This window comes from Coccinella septempunctata, chromosome 9 (genome assembly GCF_907165205.1).
Source record: "Coccinella septempunctata chromosome 9, icCocSept1.1, whole genome shotgun sequence".
In the NCBI taxonomy this organism is placed as follows: Eukaryota; Metazoa; Arthropoda; class Insecta; order Coleoptera; family Coccinellidae; genus Coccinella; species Coccinella septempunctata.
The window spans coordinates 13,259,904-13,281,521 of NC_058197.1; the positions used below are offsets into that span (position 1 = coordinate 13,259,904).

The following is a 21,618-nucleotide window of genomic DNA, read 5'->3' on the forward strand; positions in this document are numbered from 1 at the left end:
CGAAATTTTGTTTGGTTCTATAGTAGGCTAAGAATTTTTCAATATATCCTCGTATATGTCTATGAATACCTATAAAAATGATTTTCCATCTACATCATGAATTGAGTTCAAATTGAAATCTTCCCACCAAATCATCAAATGGTCAACGTTTAGCCTTCAAAGGGGAATACAAGCTTCATATACATATACTTCTTTCATTCCACACTGGCATGACCACGCTGATGTGTTAAAACAATCTTCGTCAAAAAGTTGTCTGCGGCATTCCTAGGTGGGTAATGAATTTGTGTTGCGGCAAATATGACGTAATTTTCTAGACTTCGTGCATCAGTTATTACCAGTCATTATCATTTATCTTGATATCAATTTTGACAACGAGGAAACTAAGAAAACTGATGGCGTGTTCAGACGAAACTATGTAAGTGTTCATAGGCGTGCTTAATCATAATACTCCATGTCATCTACATAATACCAGCTTAATACCTGCTATTCGGTTGATGGGTACCAGACTAAAATTGGATGTTTTCGTGCCATTTTCAATTCGAGCATTCAATCGAAAATACCTTCTTAAAAATTGATGTGGATAATTTGTGTTTATGTAAAAATATAGGTAGGTATGTGTCATTTTTAGCAGGGTTAATGGAAGCTTTGAAATTAAAGGGACTTATCATCTTAGATCTGAAAGTGATGAATATTCTGTGAGAGCAACTCATCCAGTAACAAATCTGAGAATTTCATCCATCTCGGCACAACCGTTTGGTCTTGAGGAAGTTTTAACTGACCCCCACCTCTTTGGGAATTTTTCGAGGGTCAACTTGAGAGTAGTTTTTGTTCTAGGAAAATAATGTTAGATCTGAATGTGATACATATTCTGAAAGAGCAACTCTTCTAGTGATAAATTTGAAAATTTCATCCATCTCGGCACAACCGTCTGGTCTTGAGGAAGTTTTTACTGATCCCACCTCTTTGGGAATTTTTCGAAGGTCAACTTGGGAGTATTTTTTGTTCCAGGAAAATAATTGTAGATCTAAATGTGATACATATTCTGAAAGAGCAACTCTTCGAGTAATAAATCTGAGAATTTCATTAATTTCGGCGCAACCGTTCGTTCTTGAGGAAGTTTTAACTGACCCCATCTTCTTGGGAATTTTTCGAAGTTCAACTTTCGACAAGTTCAACTCCTAGAAAAATCATCGTAGATCGAAATGTGATCCATATTTTAAAAGAGAAACTCTTCTTGTATTTGAACCAATGTTTCATTGCTCGAAAAATATGCTGTTAATCTATAAATTTCTGCAACACACTTCATCCTTTCACCTGATCCATCAAGACTCGACTGGCTGCTACAACTTTGTATGTATATCATGCTCCTACGTAATTTCAGGCACGAAAGAAGAAACACCGTCCTCTGTAGACGGTCATCATCAACTCATTAGTCCCCCAGACCAAGAATCTAGGAATTAACCTCTCACAGTCTGAAACTTTAATTCCATCCATATCATGTCGTTGCCGGTATAATAATTGGCCGATAGACCAGTGCCGCATCAGATTGTTAGATCGTGTGATTACAACCGAAATCATCCCGAAATTCGTAATTATATCATCTCGACGTAATGGCATCCGCATCTTGGAAAATTATAGGTGCGGGTTCGTCTAGCGGCTGGCTGGTACCCGGGTAGACGGAATGGGTGCATGAAAGGGCTGATATTATGGGATCGAGCTACTGTCCTGTCATCAGGGGGTGTTTCTACGCGTCATGTTGGTATAACTCAATTGTTTCAGCCCTAAGTTAGTTAAAAAAAAACACGTTACTGATTTATCCTTGATTATTTTCGGTGAAATCAGGTAAAATCTGTACACAAAGGAACAATGAAGCTATTTTTCATGACGTGTAGAGAATAATTCTGTAAACGGTGACAAAGTTTGTTCTTCTTTTGGATTTTCGGGTAACTTCGGGCATAGTATCAATTCTTGCAGTGCGAAATGCCCTTAAATATGAAATATTCCAGCGTATTATGTAAATAGTTTCATCTCTTGCAATCCTCACTCACGTTGAGGAAGGGTATTGTTTACTGGGGTTTTTCCCTAAGCTCTTGTGTCATACGCAAAATTGTATGGTACTCCGGCTAACCTCTGCTAAAACTGTACCTACACATGCTATAATCATTGTTTGAAAAGAATATACAGGGTGTATTTGAAAGTGAGGCTTTTTTCAACAGAAGGTAGAACTGGTCAAAATGAAGCGTTTTACCAAAAATCACCTATAACAAACTTTCAAAATGACAAAGTTGAAAAAAAACATCGAAAATGATAACTGAAATAGATCCTAATACGACCCTAGACCGTTTGTTAGCTGAATTATCGAAAAGCAGTGGGAAAAAACTTATCTCCTGATTCGACCTTATGGTTTCGTTTAGGATATTGGCTCGTTCGATATTTACCTGGTAAAGAAAATGGAAACTTAGGATTGCCGAATTATTCTCATTATTTTTTAGTAACTTACACGATTTTATGAAATGGCTCATTTCGATACCAACTGACAGAAGAGACTTAGGACACAAGCGTAAAAAATAGGATAATACTTCAAAATCTCACTAATAAAATTTGTCTAAATCAATCACGAATTTTTTCACAAAGGGCATCACAATCTTCTTGTTCGAACATTCAAACAATCGTCGTAAAAATGGGATGAAATGGGGAGATATCATAGCACTTTTTCAACATAACTAACAAAAGCACTTTCAAGAAACTGTATCGATTTTCTTCATTTTTTTTCACCCTAAATTGCTCGATACAAAAATTACGATTCTCTCAAAAGTGACCTGATGCATCTAATCCGATGAACTTGGTACTGAACCATTCATTGTCCAGGCATATGTTTATGTTTTGTTTCGTTTTGCGATGCCGGAGTCACCTTTCACAATCCCGTACTTGAAATTCAATGAAATTTTGTCGAACTTCTAGGGGTTGTATCTCAGCCGTCTTGGATATTTTGTATGGACAATTTGTGGTTAAACGACTTATTCGAGTTCTACCTTCTGTCATAAAAAAGCCTCACCTTTGAAAACACCCTTTATAAAATGTGAGTCATTGACTCATACAAATATTTTAACAGTAGATTCTTGAGGTGGAAGAAAACAGAGTTAAATTCAGCCAAAGTACCCAATTTTTGAAATTTCACAGATACTTTTTAATTTTTGAACAACAAATTATTCAAAAACGGCGCATTATAGTCCAACTTAGTTTCAAGAGTTGGGTTCTTTGATTTTTTGGTATTTTTATGGTATGTAGGTGATGGTCATAATGAGAAATCTGGAAGTCGTGGGTGATATCTTGTATTCGAAGAAGATTCATCAAATAAATGAAAAACTATATTCCGAAATTCATTTCATTCGATGAAAATGTTCGTGAGAGAGAACTAAAAATAACATTTTTTTATTTATTTCCAACAGCCTGTATCTTTAAAACCGAGCAGATTCGGAAAAAATGGTACATATTGGAAAAAAGTGTTTATTTAGACCTCAAAAATCTACTGTTAAAATATTTGACTCCCCTGTACAATAACTTCTAGACCTTTATACAGTTGAAAGCGTCAGTCTAATCGTTCTTTGGAAAAAAAAGTGTTGGTGAAATACTTAGATCATGATCAAGATTACGCCAATCTAGAAACCTGAACCGTGAAAACTCGCTGATGGAGTTGATATCATATTTTCAGCTAATACGTCTGATACATTGAGATATTCAACTATTCGTAGTAATTATAGAGATTGACGTAACCCAATTCAACTTTTCAAACGCCTCAAACTTTGGCATTCCAACGTCGCCTGGTCCTTCGAGCATCGATTACAGATACCGATCTCGAAAATTCGGAATAATCTCGACCTCGGGTTAAGTGTCCAGAATATAGATGTAGAACTACACAACCCCCGCTATAGGCTCCCCGTTTCTCGCCGAGCGAAGGGTTCCAAACCGCCTAAGGCCGTCTAGATAGACGGCCCGTCGGTTTTCTCCACACACTAACGGCAATCTAATTCGCGTTCGTTGGCCGCAAAACGAGTTATACAGGAAATCCAAGTTCGCGATTTTTTAATAGGCGACCGACGACCATACACTCAGCTGGCCGGGCCGAAACGTTTGCGAAGCGGGCATCCGAAAATTGGACGCCCGAGGGTGTTTTGGCTCGCCCGGTCTTGGGACGGAAATGGTGGCCATCAAGGTCGCCAGAGATTGATGTCGGCGAGGTCTGGCGGCCCGGAGATGTAGAGGCGATTAGATAAGACCTTGCGCACGTCGAACGTGTGTGCTTCCTGGTGTTGTGACGAGTTGAAAGCTGGCGAATTTGCGAATTTCGGTGGTTTCACCTTGGTGCTGTCGAAGAAGAAGAACTGGACTGGGAAGTCGTTTGACTTCGCGAGTTCGTATCGGGAAGTTTGTGACTGATTCGAGTCTACTTTATGCCAAGGGTTAGTCTAAGGGAAGGGTTTTTTCCTTCATTGCTGCATTAACGTTATATGCTGAGGACACAGGCATAGCAACTCGACACCGCAATCCAGAAGTAATAGAACGAGTTCTACAAGAAACGATTGACGCAACAAATGACTGGTGCATAAAGTGGAAAATCAAGCTCAATGGACAAAACAGCCAAGCAATATTACTGCAGAAGAGAAGACTGCGACCCACGACGAATTTAGAAGTTGACGGCGAAGAAATCGACTGGAAAAATGAAGCCAAATATTTAGGAATAACAAGCAATCGACAAAACGAAAGCAGCGATGAATAGACTCTACCCTCTAATAGGAAGAAGAAGCCACATGTCGAACCAGACAAAATTGAAGATAATCAAAGCCGTTGCTAGGCCTCAACTGACTTATGGATCAGTTGCCTGGGGTTTCGCGGCAAAGAGCCACATAATAAGAATTCAGGCCACTGAAAGCAAGCTGCTACGATGTGCAATAGATGCACCTTGGTTTGTCAGGAATAGACAGCTTTATAGGAACCTAAAATGGGAAACCATAACGGAATTCATGAACAGAAAAGCAGAGAAATTATTCGAAACAGCGAAAAACCATCCGAATCAGGAACTCAGGAGACTAGTGGACTACGACCCAGAGGAAGACAAAAGGAGAATGCGAATTTACCGAAGGAGACCAAGAGATCAATTAAGAAGAGATTAAAATAAGAACATAAACTTATTGAAAAATCCAATAAAGTTTTATCCATTAGAGGATAAACACATAAATCCCAGCACGATAGTGTGCGAGAAGAAAACCGACTAAGAGATGAACGGTTTATAGGCAAATGCCTGCAACCAATATTCAAGAAACACTTAAAGGTTTTTAGTGGGTCTCGAGCTCAGGAGAGTGAGAATCCCCACATTTGTTCCCCCTCAGGAGAGGGTGGTTCGTCTGATTTGCAGATTTTCCTCCTGCTACAAAAAAAATTGCATTGCTGCATCCTGTTACCGGGAATAAATCTACGAAAAGATAAAAAAACGGTGCGAACTGACTTGCAACTGTGTGCCCTTTGCCCTTCTGTGACTAAAGATAACCGTGACCTACAGATCCTTCCACACTCCGGGCATGGATAGTCACCAACCAGATCTGGCCGCCGCTGTATCCTTCTCGAGTCTCCATTATAACCCTGGACCAAAGACCTCCACTGTGACCTGTGTAACGCTAGTTGTTCCCAGTTATGATTGGCATTAACTGATTTTAGGGATTGATGTAGTGTATCCTTAAACCGCTTGTACTGGCCTCCTGGTTTCCGAGCTGCCTCTGTGAATTCGCCATACAGAGCTATTTTGGGGAGTCTTGTGTCTTGCATCCTCAGAATGTGGCCGCTCAATCTGAGTCGGACCCTCGTTACTTGAGTCTCAATTGTTGTACAACTCACGCGTTGCAAGACTTCTGCATTCGAAACTCCGTGGAACCATCCGATGTGCATTATTTGTCTTAGATGACGTTGTTGCGTTTGTTCAAGCTGTTTAATATGTCGCCTGTAGGGCGTCCAGCTTTAGCTTTCGTAAAGAAGCGTTGGAGGGACCACTACTTTGTAAACAGCTGTCTTAGTCTTCAGATTGAGGTCATGATTTTGAAACACTCTGTCTTTTAGCTTCCAGAATGCCCGTGATGCTGAATTGATACGGTTGTGTATTTCCGTGTCTAGGATAGCCCTAGTATTTATGAAGCTTCCCAAGTATTCGAACTGCTCGACCTGTTCTAGAGTTTCATTCTCCAGGCTGATATCTGTTTGAAGGCTTCCTGACGGACTTACCAGGATTTTGGTCTTCTCGATATTGAATCAAAGGCCTAAAGCTTCGTATATATGTTTATAGGTGTCCAACATTATCTGAATCCTCTGAGCTGCTAGCGATAAGTGCGCAGTCGTCTGCATAGTGAAGTTCCGTGATAAACTTTGAAAGGGTTTTTGCTCTGAGGCACTTCAAGTTAAATAGGCCTCCATCAAATCTGAATCTAAGTCCAGCACCTCTTAGTTAAGAGTTGGTCGGTTGTAGAGCCATTATGCTGTATTCATCTTACATGAGAACGACGGAATGCGAGGTCAATATCATCAGCGTATATGAATCTCTCAGAAGAAGTGTTAGGGATATCACACAGATATAAATTGAAGAGAAAAGGTGAAAAAACTGATCTCTGTGGAAGACCATTAAGGAAAGTTTTGAAATTACTTCTCTTATCCTCAACAAAAACTTGAAACCTTCTATCTGACAGCACGTTTACTAGACAGCTTACCATCTTTCCACACTTCAGATATGTATAAAGTTTGAAAATCAAACTATCTTTCCATGCAATGGCATATGCTGCAGGTAAATCCAAAAGCTATAAAATCAATTAGAAGTGAAAATTCGAGCAAGCCAGAATGGAGCCTAAACCTTGCAAGTGCTTCAAAGGGATGCATCGTGTATCATATGACATTTATCATGATAACCAGACGATAGAAAAAAATGTCGCGATGCCAGATATAAGAGTAATGGAAATCTGCATATATATTTTTGTTGCTCTTAAAGCGGATCGGCCAGTTTTAAACGATATGATTACATAGGCGCCACCTTTATCTCATCTCCTTATTGCTATCAATTTCAACCTAACCGCGAAATTACAGATCCGACGACGTATAATCTTCAGCAGATTTTATCAATTGATGAACAAGAAAGATCGTCAATTCAATTGATAATTTCAGAAATTACCCGATCGATGTTTACTCAACGAAATTTTCATTCGGCCAGATTATCATAATAAGGGATAAATCGTCCGACTGGTGCAATTTTCGCTTAATTTCGCGCGATGACAGTAATTCAGTTTACCTTCTTAATCGTTATCGATAAATCTCTATGGATACTCTGCTACCGCTCAACTGGATAATGACGAACAATATAAATTTTGCGGCTTGCGGGAGCCTACTCACAATTACCGTCTATTTGCATCAGACTCCCATCGAAAATTGAATAAAAAACCGACGCAAACATAAAAAAAAAATTAATATGGAGATTGTTGAAACGTCTTGGGATTTTCGCCCTGTTGCGTTGGTACCAACGCGGCGAAATTACTGGCTGGCATCGATACGGACAAATTCAATAAGCGCTCGTGCATATTTATGAGACAGACCTGGTTATATGTTATGGGAATGGTTATTCTTGCTCGGGAATGAATTATAACTATATTACGTTGTGTGGTACAGGTGTCGTACGAATTTGATCGACCTTGGAGGCTTTTCGATTGCGAGGAACGAACGTGTAGTTTCGCTAATTAATTGCGTTTGCTCAATCGAAAAATCCGCCACTTCCGCGTATGTCACAATGAAGGTAATCGCTGGTGAAAATGATGCAGAGTGCGAAACGAACGAATGCAACGTGTCATGTAGCGTCCAACACAAAGAAAACAGTGTGGATGGCCCCAGACATCCGAAGAAGTTGATTGTAGATAGCTTCGAGGCTTTATACAGCACTTGCTATATTTGGTGTTCCTCATTGAAGCTGTTTTTGCAGCTAGATCATCTACAGCCAGAGTTCTAATGAATTGCAGCATCTGGTATGACTTCAAGAGGTTATCAACAAATATTTGTTGATGTTGCTTGCTTTGTGTGTAATGTCACAGATGTAGCTAGTTATTCTGAAGGTAATTTTGTTTTTCCAGTGGTGGCGCAGCTCATTATGAAAACACAAAATGGCTATATCTTTTTACCAGGGCAGAAATGGTATAAGAAAAAGTGTTGCTTTTGACTTCAAGAATTTACTGTTGAAATATTTGTACTAGTCACGGCTCACCCTGTATATACCATTCCAGAAGTATTTTCACACGATCCAGAGAGAAAAGAAGGTTATGCCTTCACATAATATGGTCGCTTGATATCTTCGAAGTCAAAGGAAGACCAAGATGATTACCTAATTAACAAGGTTTCTGCCGTTCACAAACTGCATCTGATAGTTTATTCATTGAGAACGAAAATGGGGTGGATTGGACTGGTAAATTATGAGCTCCCACAGAAAAATTTACTAGGACAGTATTGGTGTTGCTTGTACCTGCAGAAGTAAGAGAGACTTTTACCCATATGCTGAAGATAACAAGAAACAGCTCAGCCATTGCGTCAAATACCTAATAAATAGAGACAAAAGTAACCTTTCCATAAGAGAGGAGAAAGGACAGGTCTGACCCACGATCTTTCAGACGGAGAAAATAGTGGATAATTAGAGGAGAATCTGAAGAAAAACTACATCACAAATGTCAGCATACGTAACCTAACCTAACCTCACCTAACCTAACCTTCATTTCAAAAGAGAGAATAAACGACAGGTCTGACCCAAGATCTTTCAGACGGAGGCAATACTGGATAACTAGATGGGAATCTGGAGAAAAACCACTTCATAAATGTCAGCATACGTACTGGGAGAGAAGTTCAACAGGGGCTGCTATGTATTGGCTGACTGAAGTCATCCAGAAAACTCTGGATAACAATGAGATCTCAATGTGCTCTTTCCTAGACATATCTCTGACAACACAACGCAGGTGTTTGTCAGAGTAGCACTTGTAAGGCGAGAAGTGTATGATTCCATTATAAAATGAATATAGGAAGTGTTGACGACGAGGGTAGCTGAGACATTATCAGGTTATCAAACCATTTCTATCGAAGCTACTAGTGGAGCACCTCGAGAAGGAGTATACCATACAAAATCTCAGAGCAAATACCATAAAATGGTTCAAAAACCACGACAGGAGGAGGAACTGGAACATGCAGGACAAATACTTTCAGTCAAAGGATGCGTGGACGTAAACCTGGAAAGGATGTGGCATGGTGATCTATTTTGTAAGTCAAGCCACTATCAAGGCAATGAACTCCAATGTCATCGACTCAAAGCTGACATGGGAGTGCCGAAGGAAACTCAATGAAATAGGCAAGAACAACAAGGTCTTTAGTCTGGGTTCCAGGTCTCCCTGGAACCAAAAGAAACGAGGAAGTCACCTACTGGCCCAGAGCCTTTGGGTGGTATAGGAAAGAGTTTCTGGAGAGGGAAGAAACCAAGAGGAAAACACTCTGGAGAAATCTTCCAGACATGGATCGATGAGAATGGGTTCATCAGAAACTAACGAGTGTAGATTCTGTGGGAAGAAGAAGAAACTCCTGATCACCCGATCACAGAGTACCTCGCCAGTGTAAGACTACTTAAAGAATGCCTTGGACGAGAAAATATAAAGAGGAAGAGTACTCAGCCTCCATGAAGCCTTTCCAGATACTGGAGATCATTGGAACTCTGGAGCTGTAGATGGCCATGTGATGAGATCAGCTGTGATGAGGGTCAAAGTGAACTGTAACCCCTTTTTCGAATTATAACCATATACTATTGTCTAATTTGATTCCTGAATGACCGGAAACTAAGGAAGTTGTGACCTTGTTTCTGTTTCCAAATCCAACACTAAAAGACATTGGGTGCAACATACAACAAAAAAGTCTCGTGACGTTTAACGTTGCATTACTTGCTCTATTCCTTGCTTGAAACTCTCTAGGCTGATCCACTATGACTCTGTCTAACGACCGAGTTTCGTTAGGTGAACGTAAGAACGGACGCACCCTGTATAGATTCTTCGCTTCGCTCCATTTGCATCGTATACAGTCGTAAATTGAATAACTGTACAGTCGTCATCATCAATGGCATCGAGCAAATTGATCCTCTATTTTTCAGCTAGATATTTCAGGTTTTAGAACGTACTTCAGTCGTACCCTGTTGTACGACTTGTTCGAACGGGTTTGTGCAGTAGGTAATCGCGAATTTTTACGTTGGCCAGCTTCCTTCAGATAGTCGGTGAAAGAGGATAATCAGGATCGTATCAGATTTAACGGTTCTACCGTCGTCAACTCACCTTTGCCCATTTGGTTGTGTTCGTTCATCTTCGCCTCGTATCCTTGTTTGTTTATGCCCATCGTGTTTCTCGTCCAGTTGGTGTAGTCGTCTTTGACGTGTTGACCGCATTGCTGGAAAAAAGGAAAATTTTTAAATTAATTCTTCTCCAAACTTCTTGTTTTAGTTTTTTTCAATATTATTCAAGAATTCAGAGTGTTGTTTTTATTGGTTTATGGAAAATCCATGGGACCAAAAAGAGGGAAATGAGGGTAATAAGTCTACAACAACAATGATAAGAGAGAACAAAAAAAAATTAACATATTGCGAAAATGCATTATATTTTCAGTAGTAATAACCCAAGGACTTTGATAAATGGTCGAAAATTTATAATAGATTCCGAAAGCTTGTTGCTTGGAAACAGACTGAGCATTTGAGTCCCCAAGTTTATATAATGTTCCATCTGAATCTAAACGACTTATATTTCAGCTGAATATTTCCACAATCAGAAAGATTGTGAATGTGGAGGATGACAAAGAATTTCCTTCTATTGGGAGACCCAAAAAAGTGGTGGCATTTGAGAATTTTATGTCTGAGTGAATTAATGCGAAAAGTTTACTACAGGATTTTCGATGAATGTCATCGTAGAATAAGTTCTCGAAAATTGATTCTTCTATTTTTCATTTGACTTGTCCTGTACATTGTAAATGTCTTAAGGTACCAATAAATACCTAATTAATATTATTTAATCAGTGTATTAAGATGAACAGCCACAAATACGCGCTAGTTGTCCTGTCAATTGTTTATTCATGTGAAATTTTTGTTCAAAGGTGAAGTTCATCTTGACTTGAAACTTCCTTTAATTCCTTCCACTTATATTGATGCAAGATGATTTTTGTTGAAGAATTTAACATTCTTGTAATTACCTTTTAGTTCCTTTGGGATAAACCCATTCCCAACCACTGCAACATATGCATTTCATCTTCGGGTTAATACTTTTGAAATCTACAACTGATGTAACATATTCAAACTTTAGCTAAAGAAGAAAACGAACATTAACTCTCCTCAAGCTAGTGCATATCATGATTTTATACTGATCTCTTGTATTTTCCATGCAAATAACTGGATTTGGTATGCCTTCAATCAGTTTGTATAAACTTCAATAATGTTCGTCACATATTTTCCGAAGAGATTCGACATTGTGATAAAATAAGTCATAACAGAAACTTTTACGTAGAACGTGCAACATAGCGTTGATTCAAAACCCAAAAATGTTTTGACAATTTTGACATTTTCGTGCTATACAGAGTGAAATGTGTCAAAGTTCCATGGCCAACCGAGTGCTAAAATAAAAGTGAATGGAGTATACGTACAATGTTCTGATAGGTTATGTTCAATCAAATGACCTCAAGTTAACTGATTCCATTGGATTTCTACTAGATCAAAAATTTTCAATGTAGCAAGACAAAAATTGAAAATATGAGATCAAAAACCGATTTTCATGAAATTAAACATAACAAATCCATCGACCCTGCAGCTCCAACCTCCCAAACCCAATTTCCCATATCGATCCATTTATTATTTTCGACTGGAACGTCTCGCCCGTCTCCGCCGACACATACATATTTTATTCCTAACGTATTTTCCTCCACCCAAGACGTCTCCGTCAATTTTCCCGGCGAGGAAGGCACACACACGAGAATTTTCCGGCTCGCCGATCCTCACCCCGCGTCTTTGCAGGGAAATCGACTGGTTATGGGCCCGTAAACGGTTTTTTCTGACCACCCACCCGGGGCGACCTAACAAATTGAAATATTCCGACGTTGATACGTTCCTTTTGTACACAAGTATCGGGAATTCCGATGAGTTCGCAGAACGATTCGTTTTGGCGCGGAATGAGAGGGCAGGGGCGGGGGGTCTGGGTCAGGGGATCGAAGAAAAACGGTCCCGTCAAAGGGTCCTGAGGCGACGATGTATGTGGAGCAGGCTCGAGGGTCAGAAAAGCAGAATTGGAAGAGAAACTCATTCGGAAGCAACATTTGCTCATCTCCTTGCTTATTGTACCACTCAGAGCTTCAGTAGTCTACGAAAAAATTTTTGTAGACTTCGATACTTCAAGCTTCTCTCCAAAGATCACAATGAGATGAATCACATTACCATAGAATGTTTGTAGCTTTCGTCCAAAGGTCTCTTGAGTTAACCGATGGTTCTTCTGCATTTCCAGTTCCATTAAATATGTTCTTGGAGTTGATAACTGAGCAACATAGCCCTAGTGGTGCTTGTGTGATTGGCAGCAGCTGGAATCATTTACTGTAGCTGAAAGGAGCATTGCCAACAACAGCTGTAGGCTGCCTGTTCAAGATGAGCCATCAATCAGTTGTAATGCTCTTTTCTGGATGGAATCCAAGTGTTGTAATGAATATTTGGGTTTGGTTGAGCATCGAACACTAGAACATATTACATTGGAATATTTGTTCATCTTCTTTAAGGACTAGATTTCCTGGCCTCTTTTCAAAGATGGTTTAAATATGTGGCTAGGTTAGCCACTCGGTAACTGCGACCATGTCGATCTTTTGGTCTTTACCCTACGCATTCATACTAGCCCAAGGAGGTCGTCAATAGTGTTGATATAACCGACAACATCTTTAGGATCTTTGGCCGTTATCTCGTGAGTATCCAGGACCGGTTTCCTCATATGAATGGTTCTTATTCCAGCCAGCTCTGGACACTTACGTACCATGTGTTCAGTTATTTCTTCTTCTCATTCACACAGCCTGCAAATCTCATATACTGACTCCGTACTCCGTACTCCCTACTTGCCGTACAAATGATATTTGTACCGGCAATACCTCGTCAGCAGTCCCACCATGACCCGAAGATCTGCTCGTGACAGCTTCAGAAGCTTTCTGGTGTAGGTCGGTGAAATCATCACGAATTTCTTTGACTGAGTAAGTCGAGGAGTGTTTCACCAGAGGATTATTCTGTTGGTCAACTCCCATTGTTGGACCGCTGCCTTATATTGGTCTTCCAGGCCCTCAGAAAGGCTCAGATCCCGCAGGTGTTAACCTTGATCCTATGTTTGCAAGTTCATCGGCTTTTACATTTCCTTCAACACCACAATGCCCTGGTACCCATATTAGAGTCACTTTATTGCCTCTGGCCAGTTACTTTATCGTATTATGGCAATCCCATGTCATCAGAGATCCCTGGCAGTGTGATTCCAGGGACCTCAGAGTGGCCTGGTTGTCCGTCAAGATATAGATATGTGCCCCTTTGAAGTGCATTTTAGAACACTCCTGAGTGCATACGTGAACAGCCACTGTCTCGGTCTGTAAAATAGAGGGGCTTTAGAGAAGCCAATGCCGGTGCCCCTCTCTGATTTTCATCCATCTGTAAACCATGTGAATGACTTTCCGTCCAGACGATTTACGAAACTTAATGCACTAGGACGGTCAGCTATGACCGTTTCAAAGAGCTTTTCGAAATCGAAGTTGATTTGTATAGCATTCGATGGTTTTGCCAAGAGGTTTGATTCCAGTCGATTTAATATCCTCATATGACCAACCAAGTTTCCGGATAGGAGATTCACGTTGAGGGATATTCTTATCGCTTCCAGCTAGCTGGATTTCCTCTCATGTAGGTTTCGGGGAGGCAAATCAAGTATGGTCTCAAGCGCTTCTGTAAGAGCTGTATGCATAGCTCCCATAATACCAACACAGACCTGGCTTTGCAGTTTCTGTAACCGGTAGCGTGTGGTGACCTCTTCGGTTTTTGTCCACCATGCTAGAGACGCATAGGTGAAAATAGGCGTACAACCCCTGTGTAAAGCCACAGTACAATTTTCGGTTTCATGCCCCATGTCTTTCCATGCAAGCCCGTATGGCCACCGTGGCTCTGGAAAGAGTCTTATCTATGTATTTCATCTAGTTGAGCTGGCATTATCTCAGAACATCTTGCTATAAAACTCAGAATGGTTATGATAAAACTAAATCTGCATTAGATGTGACCACAATGTCATACTTCATTCATTGTATCATTGCGAGCTCCTGATCTATTGTGATGGTCCATTTTCTGATCACCAAAAGTACATCAAGAAATGATGTATGTATGTAAACATAGCAAGAAATGATGTAAGTATGTAAACATAGCAAAGACTTTCAGCACCTAAAGATTTCGAAGAGCAGGTTTTGGTTTGATTCCAAACTAACTCTCCTCTTGATAACCTTAATGTTGTGACTGCTGAAAGCTCGAGCCTAACCACTGCAACTTAGACCGTCCATTGATGCCCATACGAAAGCTTTTATAGAGCTGATTGGTATCTTCAAATACCATCCTTTTAAAGAAAGATGAGCAATTCTCCTCCTTCATCAGACAGGAGAGTTGACAAGACATTAATCCCTCATTTTGGCCCATACATAGTGCGTTCAGCTCCTATGGAACAACGTTCTCTATAATATAGAACCCTCAGTTACATCTAACAATTAAAACCACCCATGTCTACAAAAACCAGACAATCCAAGTTTCATGTAACAAACCTATATTCCTTTTATGAACAACAAAACCCGAATCAACCAGCCAGCCATATTCAACAACTCACCCCCAAACTCCCATTCTACAGTTATTTCAGCGCCCCAGCGGCCTGGGGGCACAAGTTAATTCAACCAAATTGGAAATCATCAAAACGATATGGGTGTATTAGACGCTGTTCGCCCCCTCCCCTACCCTCCCCAAAATTTCCCACGATCGACGGGAGGGAAATTCCCGACGTCTTTGGTGGGGGTAAGGGACATGACCTTGCCGTAGCCACGGCAACCAGACAACGCTCATACGCCTTGCCCGGCGTTTTTCTTGTCGAGGTCGAGGAAAATTGGGAGCGGAGCTTTCGTGGGTACCTGGTGGAAATTTGGGAGGATCGATCATGAATACGGAGAGTGGGTCGTTGTTTCAAACCAGTCGTTATATTGTATATATGGGGTGCAAACCCTGGATATTGAATGATTGAATTAATAACTCGAATTCAACCCTTTACGTCAGGATCTTTAACTGAGTCACCCTTTTGTTCTGAAGTTGTTAGGTGCGGAAGGGCTCTTTATGTTTCTTAGGGTTCCTGCGACTTTTTTCTTCGAGGCTACCTGAAGGATGAGGTTTTCAAACATCGCCCACACACCCTGCCTCAAGTCAAGCAGGGAATAATCGAAAAAATCTGGGCCATACCAACAGCGAAAAGCTGTTGAAAACTTGACTGAAAATTTGACTTAAGCGTATCGCTGCTGACTGCCACCATCTTAGCTGGAGTATCGTTCTCGAAACTTGAGCACAAAAACTCCATTCCATACTGATTCGAATAAATGAAACAGTTTTTCTCCAAATTTTACCATTTCTCACAGCCCAATGGAACTCGTCAATGTCTTCGCCAGCATCATGTAGTACCTAGAGGAGTTAGAGTTAAGAGAGTAGACTCTACCAAATACAAGAAACCAAACTGAGCTTATACTAAAGCTACTTGAATGGGAAGTACTCAGTTCTTCTCAACGGGACTTTCAGCTGTTTGGTCCCCTCAAGGATGCTCCAAAATGCCGAAGATTTGAGTATGAAGCTCACACACAGAAAGTTCAAAAAGATTTTACCGCAACTAAATTCGTAAACTGTCCTTTTTATGCCTCTACCTTCTAGTTTCAACCGAGAATTTGCACATTCCGTTGCTCTTCTCCCTCCGACAACCATTTTTCAACCCCTGTGAGCATACGGGTGGAATACGAACGACCCTAAATCAGCCACTCCGTGTCCGATCTCAACAAGTGTCCCAATTTCCCCGAAATTCGGGTCAGCACGGGGTATCCACGATAACAGAGAGATTTCGGACTCGATCGTTACCCCAAATTCATCGTTACCGTGCGAGAGGGTTTGGTTCGGGGCAATTAATCAGTTGCCCCTCCAGTTTCAAGCCGAGGTCCATTTGGTGGAAGAATTTAGGGTGGACCTGTTGATTTCGGGCAGGCTGTGGAGTGATGGAAGTGTCATCTGGAGGAAACCGGTTTTATGGCTTGGAGGATGAACTCATTGAGAGTGTCCCATAGGAAATCAGCTCTTCTGCTGATTTCTTTTCGAACCAGATTTCCGTGTAATCCAACGAAACAAGACAATAAACAGTTTTCATTTCATGAGAAACATCTAGTTTATAGTTTAAAGATCTCATCACAGCTCCAACTACAGCTCCCAATCCACCTTCAGAGCTCTAATGGACTCCAGTATCTGGGAGGCTTCAAGGAGGCTAAGTACTCGTTCCTCCTGATACTTTATCGTCCAAGACATTCTATGCATTGACTCAAAACGGCGAGGCACTCTGTGAATAGGAGTTTACTCCTACAGAATCTACACTCGTCAGTTCATGATAAATCCATTCTCATCATATGAGACGATAATGTCCTGTTAGAAACCCAGTTAGGAAGCGTAACTCAGTCTTACTAAGACCCAAATACGTTTTGGAGTAGGTTTAAAACTCCCAAGGAACTTTTTGGAGTGTATCCTTGAATATTTCAGCAGAATGTTGCTCTTTTGGTCTTCCCTTCTCCAAAACCTTCTTTTTATAGTTGCATTTTCTTATAACCACATGAAGGTCTTAGTCCAGTAGGTAAGTCCTTCCTTCGAGTCCTGAATGACCAGGAACCAGAAAGACCTCGTTGTCCTCGCCTGTTTCGTTGAGTTTTCTCCCCATAGCAGCTTTAAGTCGATAATATAGGAGCTTAATAACAGCTTGACTATCGGAATTGATCACTATATGACATATTTGGTTGTTTATTTTCCAGGTTTGAGTCATTGTGTCTACACATCATTATACTGCCAATAGTTATGCTTGAAAGACACTCTGGCAGGAGCCTAACAACGATGCACACCTGTTGCTTTCTCCGTTTATTCCAGCGCCAACTCCTATCGTGGTTTTGAAAACATCAGTGCACCATTTTATGGTATTTGCTTTTAGATGTTGGGTGGCGTATTCTCTTCCCCATCCTCCAATTTTACATAGCATCTCGAAGCATTGTTGAAGTTCTTCTCAATACTTAAGTTTTTCACCATAACATCACTAGGTAGGTTCGCTGATGAAATGTAATTGTTAAAGAAGACCAGGCCCTCTGACTTTCCAGCCATAATGAATTATCTACAGTCACTTAGACATAGGAGAAATCCAGAATTCTACCTTTATTTCAGTATAAGATGAAAATATTCTCTCACCTTCCAGATAGTTGCTGGACCTAAAGTCAAATAGAAATTCTGACAAATGGTCGAACCGATGTCTGGAATCAGATCTTCGGTTCATCGCTGCTTAAGTGCAGATCCACCCCTTTTCAATCAGGAGAATAGATACAGCAGACCCTCAATCGTTTGAGCAAATTAGTCCCAAACCAGCTATTGAAGTTCCCAGCTCCTTGGTGAAGGAAAACAATGACATATGATTCAAAGTCATCATCCTCCAACACTGACGTAGCTCTTCGAGGATCTGCCACTACCCACCCATGGTTAATCCTCAACCTTTCACTAAATACATCAAATCTTGGCTAGAATTCCCTAAAAATAATCTGAGATCTCTCAAGGATGTCTCTATGAGACCCTGCTGACTCAGAACTCAGTGCACACAGTACACAAATCCCATGTAGACTTTGCCTAGAGGAAGACGAGGCTACTGAAGGTATCCTTCGCGACTGCTCTGCACCAGAGAGTTAATTTTGATGCCTTAAGTGCGCTTAAATTGCCTAAGGAAACGTAAAAGGAGGTTGAGATGGTACTTGACCTTCTGCATGACCTCATTCCATGAAAATATATTACTGGGGGATGAATGGTCTGGCTGTTCGACCAACACGTTTTTAAAATCTGAAATATGTCGTCCTAGTGAGTTTGTCAGCACCCTTCATACTTGTAATCAACAAATGGCGAGCAGCATGTTCGAAATTAACCAGGAGAACAAGAGCAACGCTCGAATATCATTAACGAGGATCCTTTCGAGTAACCATGACGATAAGAAGACCTAGAATTTCCACAGTCGAAGTTCAAGGTCATAATCGTTACCCCCGTTTCTCGAACGTCAAAACAACCCTCGCGACGCGTATTTCCCTAGCAGCAACCTACCCCAACCCGCTTTCAATCCGTAGAGGTGACAAATAAAAAAAAAACTGGAAACTCATTACCGAGAAAACTACGTCGCATTCGACATCCACGTTCGTCATTCCCTGACCTTCCCATGTTTCCTACGATGCCCTAGCAGCAGCCGCCCACCTAGGAAACGGCGACGGGGCTTGGGGGACGCGGGGGATGGACGCGGAGGCGTCGGTTCTATCGTCCCGATCGTGTGGGGGTGAGGTAGGTCAGGTTGATCTTCGACGCGCACCGGGAGATGAATGGGGGACGTGGAGAGGGGTTGGTTAATGATTTTCGAGATATTGGAATGATGGAGGAGCTTCGTATTTGACGTATGTCAGTTTGAGTTTTCAACGGTTGGGTTGCTTGATGGACTGACCCTTCGAATACAGAAAAATGTTTAACTGCAAACGCAGCATCACCTCCAAAGGTCAAGGAAGAAGGGCGAATCGAGCCCTTAGGTGGGGAATGCTCGAAACAAGATTAAAAGTAGATGTAACCAAGAAGGGGAGCAGAGGAACTTAAGATTTAATATACTGTCTTCGACCAAGAGGATTTACGGACATCAGAAAGACAGCGCTTGGTGAATTCATGAAAACTTCTATTGAAACACTCCTACCTTTCTGTATGTCAGTAAACAGACAACTAACAAGTGCTAACTGTAGTTACAAAAAAATTGACACCAGATGGAGAATCGTAGGGTGATCTGGATCGAAGAAATCTACCTACTTTAGCCCTAAAATGAGCAAATCTACTGAAGAAATGTCGAGTTTTTCGTTGAGGATTAACTCCCATATTACAGCTTCCATATCATATGTGACTGCATTGCGTTTTTCCTGCGACAGGAGCATTTCCTTCTTTATAAACTTCTCGAGAAACCCTATTACTTCACGAGCTAAGAACCTCTAAAAAAGGACTAGCTTCGTCACCATTCAGATCCTCACCAACGTGTGCTATTTCACATCGATAGATTCACAATTGCGAACTGTAGCGTGACCAAAAAATTTACTTTGAAAAACATGAATAACTCAAAAACCGTTCTTCCGATTTCCTCCAAAATGGATAGGGTCCTCAGCATCGTGGATTCACATAATCCTGTCAAAATTGAAATCGGTATCTTCGAAATTGCGACCTGTAGCGTGTCCACAAAAATGCCTCTTGTAAAATTTCAGGATATTCAGCTACCAGAGGTTGTTTTCCAACGAAATCGAGTAAAATATTGATCCATAACTCCCTCTTCTGGTAAATATCAAATTCCTCGCTCTTCAATTAGCCCCCTTTTCTCAGGAATCGCGAAACAACATGACAGACTCCTCCCTCTCGTCCTTCACCCTGATCTACCCTAAATAATCAATGCCACTCCCAAGCCTCGGTTGAATTGCTGCGCAACGTTTTCTCCTTTGATCATCTTGGACGTATTCGCGAGCGGCAGTTAAATGTGAATTATTTCGAGTGGAATCGCTGATGTTCATCTGGAGACCTATGAAGTATTATAATTATTATTGTGTGGGGTACTCAGCTCCTATTCATTCTGTTTATGGCGAAATTTAGTCAATACGAAATTGCTGATGTGTTACGTGGGTCAAATTTCTATGACCTATATTAGTTTGTCCTTCAAGATTCAATGCTATGTTCAATATGAGTTGCTGATTGAGAAAGCAGATCAGAAGAATTCATCTAATAGAATGTTGTGTTAGAATCTTGCCCACAAGGCAGTATTTTCATCAAGCATGACTGAAGAATGTAGGCGTGTAGGCAAACGAAGACTCCTTCAACCAGAGGAGCTTTTCGATCATGACCAAGCCCTATTAAGGGCTATTAATACAATGCGCTAAAAATTAACGCACATAATGGAAATCTCAAATTTATTCTACAACTGAAGGTGTTCTCGATGATAATTATTTTTATCAGAATTATGCATGCATATGCACACTTTCAACGGTTTTTTCGAAACAGATGTTTTTTCCCAGCAGGAATAAAAAAAGATGATATTATCAGATTTTGAATGTATTGGCTCCATTCTAAAATCAGTTGTTCTCGATCAATTCTAGTGATCAATAGTTTTTCTTTCGTTTGATTTTCTACACTCGATCGCTATGCAACGCGAAACACGCAATTTGACCCAAGAGGAATGTGCCCAAGCGGTAGTTTTGCGAGAAGAAGGGTGGACATACACAAGAATTGCAGAAAGGTTTGGAGTTTCCCATACAAGTGTGTCCAGAATGTTGCAGCGATTCAGGGAGACAGGTATGAATGTCCAAAGACCAGGACAGGGTAGACCACGGGTAACAACTGCCATTCGAGAACGTTACTTGAGAGTTTCTTCGTTGAGACAACGGTTTGCAACCGCTGGCCTCCTTCAAATTCAGCTTGAGCAAACTCATGAGGTGCAAATTATCACCTCAGCAGGATCGATTATGGTATGGGGTGGAATATCTTTGACTGCTCGCACAGACCTAGTGGTCGTTGATAATGGAGCTATGAATGCTGATAAGTATATAAGGAACATTCTTGAAGAGCATGTAGTGCCATTCGCCCCATACATTGGTGAAAATTTCATTTTTTAGACGATAATGCCAGACCCCATCGTGCACGCATCGTTCTGGAGTACCTTGAAGAGGTTGAAGTCTCTCGAATGGAATGGCCAGCAAGAAGTCCAGATCTCAATCCGATTGAGCAGGTTTGGGACAACCTCAATAGAATGCTGAGAAGTTCAGAAAATCATCCAGCTACTCTTAATGACTTAGGAATCCAACTCGGACAAATCTGGGAAGGATTAGATCAGAATATTTTGAGATCCCTCATTTTGAGTATGAACCGTCGTTGCCGAGCTCTAATTAACGCAAGAGGTGGAAATACCAAGTATTAAATCACTTATCAGCATTTCAGTATTTTGAAAATTGTTCATTTCTCTCCTTTCACATAAGATTCGGTGAAATCCTGAATTTTTCTTCCATTTAATGTGTCTTGTATCGTTCAAAACCTTCCCGAGAGAACATAAAAAATAAGTTATAAAGTCAATGTAGAGTTAACTTTCATTAAAATTGAGATTTTCAGAATGTGCGTTAATTTTTTTTTGCGCAGTGTATCATTAAATCGGTGCCAATTCCATTGCAAAGAGACCAAGCACTGAGCTCTCA

At 40.8% G+C, this 21,618-nt stretch overlaps 1 protein-coding gene across 2 annotated transcripts in view; it reads right to left on the minus strand.

Moving 5' to 3' along the window:
* The window catches only part of LOC123319855 (zinc finger protein rotund), a 226,466-nt gene that overhangs the window by 86,505 nt on the left and 118,343 nt on the right, over positions 1 to 21,618 (minus strand). For both annotated transcript variants that reach the window (XM_044906857.1, XM_044906858.1), the window contains exon 4: positions 10,371 to 10,482. In XM_044906857.1, the coding sequence (XP_044762792.1) occupies positions 10,371 to 10,482 (112 nt within the window). The remainder of the gene's footprint in view (positions 1 to 10,370; positions 10,483 to 21,618) is intronic.